Raw genomic sequence first — 7084 nt, 5'->3', positions numbered from 1 at the left:
TTGGAGGCTCGCCCGTTTTTTTTGTTTGTTTCAGGGTATTTTTTCCACTTGCAACCACAGTTTTTAGGGTATGGGTGAAATCAGTTCCTGCAAATCTATTCTCCCTTCTCAGTAAAAATGTCTTTTGGCATAGCCTGTTTGGACCCTTGTATTCTCTGAGACTGTCCAACTGCGCTTACAAGAAAAAAGTTTCAATAGCAGATACATTATACCAGCAAAACTGGTAGGCTACCCATCCCAGTTAATTGTAAAAGCTATAATAGTACTCAAGATGTGGGTTCAATTTCTAAACTGGCTTTTATAGCCATAATCATCGTGGGGCTTGTCTCTACACTTGGCTTTGCAAACGTATTCCAAAGATCGTTCTCCTAGTACCTTGTTATCATTCTGCAACCTCGTATTTCCATGCCGGTGCCTGGATTGTCCATTTTTCTGGTGTCAATAAGGACTGGCAGAGTTTCTCTCCATGAAATGCTTCCCACAACATTCGTAGATTGTTTCATCTTTTTAATGGCTTATATTTTGTTATTCAGCATATAAGGAAGCTGCTAAAATTATGTCTCAATGTTACTTCTAGAAAGCTAAATCGGATGGGGTGAGGGGAGTCAATACTTTAATTTATGTTGATTTTTAGGACTCCATGGATTACCTCATGGAGAAAGAAAGAAAACACGCATTGGGGAGAAAAGGCAGAAAGAATGAGGTTATGGACTTGTATACAAGCCCTCCCCCTTATTTGGAGTGAAGAAGGGATAAGAAACATAAACTAATTACATCAATGATACCTTAATTACATCATATCTTAATACATTACCCCTTAAGTTGGGAGATAATGGCAGTGATCCAAGTTTGGTACAAAAAACATAGACATAGTAATAAACTCATCCATCATGGTATCCCAGGATAAGTACAACACCGGGAATAAATTCTCAAAGGGTAGAAATAGGTGATAAATTGAAACCAAACACAAATTATTTCGAGCAAATATAGTGATAATAATCACTAAAATGGCTAATGTTTGTCATTCACAAGACGGTGATTAAAAACCTAAGGGTACCGATAAAAAGTCTCAAATGGCTTAAAAACACTCGTAAAAGTACCAACCAAAGCAACACTCCAAAAAGGGTTGGTCAAAGGGGTAAGTGAGAGTCAAATAAAGGATGGTAGGAAAAATGTTACCAAATGATGAAAAGGGAATGGGTAATGAGGGAGATAAAATGAAGAAGTTGGGTTCACCATGTGCGTTATTTTTCTTAAGCAAATAATGAACCCAAGGCAAACAACTAAGGAGTTTTGCTTCAGTAATAATGTTTCAATCAAAGTGATACAATAGCAGCACCGAGAATGGGCCAATGCCCAAATAACATATACCAAATGTGCAACAGTGAAAATTCAGTAAATAATGAAGGTCCTTATGAGTAATAAGAGCATATGAAATAATTTGCAACGAGTCCATCCTTGAATAAGGAAGAAGTACACCAAATAATAAGTTGGAACCAAGTAATAAGCTGCCTATAATCCAAGATAATAATTAAGCCGAAGCCAAGGGATTGAGTCAGATTGAGGCAAGCGACCGAGTCAAGCCGAGTCAGGTATCAAATCAATATAGCCGAGTCGCATGAGGAATTGATAGAGTACTCAAGACCTGGACTAGTATAACAGAGGCAGAGAGCAAGTCAGCCGAGTTAGTACTCGGTCCGAGTTGACCCGGTCTGAGTTAACTCAATCAATAGAATGTCGCGAAGATTAGATTGTTAGTTCGAGCTTTGATAGAGTAACTCGGTACCAGAAAAAAGAGGAGACATTGAGCTGAGTCAAGACCTAGTCGTCATCCTCCAGAAACAAAAACAAAGCAGTGATGAACTCGAAAGATGTGGATAGCCAGTAATGGCAGATAACTCAGTGGGACCAATGCGGTAGAGTATTCGTCCTCTAGAAACAAAAACAAAGCAGTGATGAACTCGAAAGATGTGGATAGCCAGTAATGGCAGATAACTCAGTGGGACCAATGCGGTAGAGTATTCGTCCTCTAGAAACAAAAACAAAGCAGGTGTTGTACCCAAAAGATTAAATTCAAACACGGTTGATAAAGAAAAAAAGGACACAAATAAATCAATAGCGGGTAACTCGGCAATAATAGAGATAGCAATCGCTGAGTCATCGTCCTCTAGTGCAACAATACCAGCGGTGGCCAGTGCAACTTCCAAAAATAAATTAGCGCCAACTAGCAGTATGGTAAACCAAGGATTACAGAAACAATAGTAAGATGAGATGAGCCAAAGTAAACCAAGGATAAACTAGGCTAGATCAGCGGAGACGAGCTAATGAAAAATTTCCCGAAATAAATCAATCCAACAGAGAAGCTTTCGTATAATAACGATGCTAGCTAAAGATTGATGCAGAGAAATTTGCTCGAAGTCTTGGGTTGGATGACAGTGGAGATCAGGTAGAGTGATTAATAGAGACAACTATGAGACTATTAAATTTGGGTCGAAGGCCCTATCCCAAAATGACTAGCCACTTAAGAAACCTTTTTGTTATCTAATAAATATAAGATATTTATACTCACTAATGTATGTGAGACTATCCTTTTAACAGAGACATCAACAAAAATTACAAGATTACAACAAATATTCCCACCAGCGAGATTAATGAACAGAGAAGGAGACATCAGTGAGTTACGAAACTTCCCCTCGGGATATCCAAAGGCTCTAGACGAAAATGTAGCATAGACAACAAGATAGGAACTGACAATCAGAGACAGCCAAACAATGAGAGCAATGCAAGAAAAAGGCACATTAATGAACAGAGAGAGTGCATAGAGCAACACAGTAGCTGACACAAAAAACTGTAATTGAGCAAAAAATTTCTCACGACATGTCAATCTTAATGATTCGGATTACTAAACCAGTTTGTGAGTTATCGTCGATGACGGCAACTTCCAGCTTGACTCGTCCAACGAGATTGACGAAGGATGTATATCGAGAGTTGGCTGGAAATGGCAGCAATGACAGTTAGATACTTGCATTTCTTCTCTTCGATCTGGGTTTTACGACTCCCAGTGCACCAGTGACCCGAGTGTTGTTTACTGTTTGCAATTCTGTCGAGTTAACTCGACTCAGCTCGGACTGGACTCACTGGATAATCCGAGATGAGTGTCTGCCACAAGCTTGTATGGTGAACTTATATCTCCAAGAGAGCCTCTTCCACCACTAGGCAATGGAGGCTGGTGCTTCTCCCAACGAGATCACACGAAATACCAGAGGAGATTAGCAATAATAGGATGAGATACCAAACAATAACATTAGGCCGAACAGAGCAAACTTCTAGTAAAAATATGGTGATGAGTATTAGCAAGAGATACCAATGACAGTAAGGTAGAAACCATCAAAGACAACAAAAAAACAACGTTGTAAACCAATGAGATACCATTAGCAAGTCATTCTTCTACTAAGCAAAAACAAGTTTAGAATTCTAAAAAACTATAGCTATGAGTCCTGAAAATCAATGTTCTGATAACATGTCGGTTTTCAAGACTCTATGGATTACCTCATAGAAAAAGAAAAAGAACACACATTGGGGAGAAAGAATGAGGTTATGGACTTGTATCCAAACCCTCCCCCTTAAACTCTATTTATAACTAATAAAAGTATAATATTATAATTATACCCTTCACCCCCTTCACCCTAATAAGAGTGAAGAATGGATAAGAAATATAAACTAATTACATCAATGACAACTTAATTACATCATATCTTCCAATACACGAGGTCGAGGATCACGATAACTAGTAAGTGCAAATACATAATTTTTCCCTTTTTGATGAGGCTAAGATCAGGAGGGTAGGCCCCTCCATTAGCAAACCTTGCAGGGTATGCATTAGCATAAGGCTGAGGGAAGCCATCACTTGACTTCCCAGGACGAGTTAAGTGACATCTCACTCTCATCATTTTACCCATCGAAAACCTCAAATCTCAGCTGCCATAGCCTTGGTTTCCTCTTCAGTGTATGCCACTCCCACAAGATCACGATAAGAAACAAGAGACATCGAGTGGCAAGATGCACAAACTTGATGGCCTCGATGGATCGATGCATGGCCAAGGGAGCTGAGAATGCCTTTGTGAGGCCAGGGATAGCTAGGACATTCTTGCCCATGCTCTGCTTCATCAACAGATGCAACAATAGAAAAACTCAGAAAACCAGATACATCTGCTCCAATCAAGGAGTGATCTCAGTGCCATAATCTACAAGCAATAGACCAGCGTGGCCTCCACAATCTTGCATTCTACAACTGTCATGTATAGACCGAACACAGCAGCGATTGCTTGTTGCCTTCTTTTTAAGACTCCTCTGAACGAAGTTGACAGTTCGGCCAGGAAAAAATGGTACTCAGCGCGTGGACCCAACACGGTTTCCATCAATTCCTTTGCTAAACTCCGGCAGCAATGGTGGAAATCATGTTAAGTTTACACCAAAGATTGCATACGACCTGTTTGGATAATTGCCTCTGAGATGGGTAGTTGTAGAATAGCTGTGGATTCCGCTGGCACGGTCGTTGCCGTCTTATTAATTCCTTCAAACAGGGCGCCCTTCTTTGGTTTTTCGCACGGCCATGGTCTGTGTTAGAAGGTACAGAAGTCATAAGGCGCTCAGCCTCAGATCTCGGACTGGGTCAAGAGGTCTTCCATCCTCCATGACTTGCCGAGAGTTTTATTATAAAGTAGGTGAATAAAAAATGGAAGGATCAGAGAATAAATGCCGGCACGTTTCTGCATAATCGGCCGGCAAGTACTAAAAGCCAGACGTAAGGAGCCCTCATTAAATCTCTCTTTCAGTGTGCCGGACCCGTTCTTAAATCTTACCTTCCATTGGAGTTATCGCTGTTAATAAATAGGAAGAAAGAAACAATTCATGTCTGCTTTACCAGTCCCAAACTCTTCGCGCTTCTCCTTCGTGTTTCTCTTCTTCCCTTCTTTGTTCTCTCTTTCTCGCAGCCTGCAGATGCTGCCGGAGAGGGATAGACAGAGAGATTCCGGCGAAGAGTCCTTTGGTCTATAGTGGGCCTCGTTCGATATAGAATTATTGCAAGGTGACAAATATCACCAAAAGAGACCCTTCGCACATGGAAACCTCACATGCTGCTAATCATCTCATGTGCTTGGTCCACCTTCTTCTCCAACTATCACTGTCTCTTGCACCAAACGATCTTACCATATAACTACCAGCCACCATCTTCCAACCTCTGTTTCTTAACAGATCTTCCACATTCCGTCCGAGCCATGTTTTGCCCTCTTCGTTTCACCTCTCCAAGGAAATGGGTTTTGTCTCTCCTCAGCCAAATGAGATGTGGATGCAAGAGAAGAAGGCTCAGAAGGCTGTCCAACGGGTTTGACTGGCTCTCGCGCTCATTTGCTGCCATGGAAGTGTCCAGCCAATTGAAACATGTTTTCAAACTTATCGATGCCAATGGAGATGGAAGGATTTCCGCAATGGAGCTGCGGGAGTTGCTCGTCCGCCTGGGCTACGACAAGTCCAAAGCTGCGACTGAAGCTGAGGGAATGGTGAAAGAGGTGGATTTCAATGGAGACGGATTTATCGATTTGGATGAGTTTATGGAGATAATGGGTTCGAGGAGCGAGGAAGCCTGTGGGCGCCGAGATGATCTAATGGAGGCCTTTCTGATGTTTGATACCGATAAAAACGGGTTCATCTCAGCGGATGAGTTGCAGAGAGTGCTAGTCAGTCTTGGACACAGAAAGTGCAATCTCGACGAGTGCCTTCTCATGATCAGAGGGGTCGATAGGAACGGAGATGGTTTGGTCGATTTCGAAGAATTTCAATCAATGATGACGGGATTTAAGTCCTGATTTAGTTAAACATCTGTCATTCGATGAAGAAGAACAGAGATAACCATACAGTGATTTCAAGAACAGTTGCAGACTTTGATTTTGTAGGAAGTTACTTGTAGATTACTGCAAGACAGAATTGAGAAAAACAGTGGGTAATTGACTAACTTCGAAGTTCGTCCATGTAGTTACAAAATTACACTTGAATCAAGAAATTATTAGTGTTTTGGCTTCTTGGGCATCTTATGATTATCGTCTTCTTCGTAAGAAACAATGAATCCTCGCTCTTTCTGGGTCCTTCTTTCATTGTCTTCCTCCAAAATGTTAGAATCGAAGTCTTAAATTTGGTAATATTATGCAACAAAGAGCCGAAAATCTGCACAGAGACAAATTAGCAAAAGACGACTGGAAATGTAGCTCCGACCAGAGAAGTCTCCAACAGTTGAGATACAGTAGAAACCTCTGTCAAATGATATGATGGGTATCTTAAATTAAAGGTCTCTGTCTTGCTTACTGCAAAAGATGTCAGCAAACAGTGTGACCGAAAAATTTAAGGACGACTTCTCTTCAGAAATCAAATAAAACGGCACCAGCTTTCGGTTGGTAATGGAAATGAATACAGTTGATTGTCTAATGAATGCGAGTCATGAACAACCAGAGACAAAGTCTACGAATCGGATCGACAAAGAAACTTGAATTTGACGCAACTTTGTTGATTTATATCAATTGGTTGAGTGGGAACAACAACTTGATTTGGGGCAGAGATTAGTATGTTCAAACCCACAAACAGTAGGTTTATTTGGTTGGATTCAGATTTAGTTCATATTCAAACAATGCTTTAGAACTTAAATAATTTTCTTTGGATGTGGATGATTTAAAACTATTACAAGGTGGACCCAACATGATCATGTCAGGTAGCATGATGAGTCATCACACGAGTTGGAATCCTTATCACATCAGTTGAAAGATTTGACAATCTTCCTTAATCGATTTTCTTCCATTGATTTATGTAGATGTAGATAATCATGATGTAGGATCCTATCTTATCTCTTAATATGCAATTGAAATAGTATAAATAGGGGTCTTGGTTGAAGGATTCAATCAAGTTTCCACTTCTCAACTCATGAAGAATTTCTTTCTAGCCTAAACTTTTTTTTTTCTCTTTTCTCTTGTCTCCTCTCTTCCCGAGCTTTCTCTCTCTCTTTGCTCTTTTTCTTCTCCCTCTCTCATCTTGTTTG

At 40.5% G+C, this 7084-nt stretch overlaps 1 protein-coding gene across 1 annotated transcript; it reads left to right on the top strand.

Annotated features, from left to right (window-relative positions):
- Positions 1 to 4916: 4916 nt before the first annotated feature.
- On the top strand, positions 4917 to 6079 carry LOC137948727 (calmodulin-like protein 7). The gene has a single exon (XM_068794880.1). It carries the CDS (start codon positions 5136 to 5138, stop codon positions 5865 to 5867), a length of 732 nt encoding a protein of 243 aa, XP_068650981.1. The 5' UTR covers positions 4917 to 5135; the 3' UTR covers positions 5868 to 6079.
- Positions 6080 to 7084: the final 1005 nt, after the last annotated feature.

The sequence above is a fragment of the Aristolochia californica genome, unplaced genomic scaffold (genome assembly GCF_029961685.1).
Source record: "Aristolochia californica isolate CCGP_79_NKW_82.1479 unplaced genomic scaffold, dmAriCali1.0.hap1 SCAF_13, whole genome shotgun sequence".
NCBI lineage: Eukaryota > Viridiplantae > Streptophyta > Magnoliopsida > Piperales > Aristolochiaceae > Aristolochia > Aristolochia californica.
Note: the sequence above shows the minus strand (reverse complement) of the source record. Positions and strands in the feature narration are given on the sequence as shown.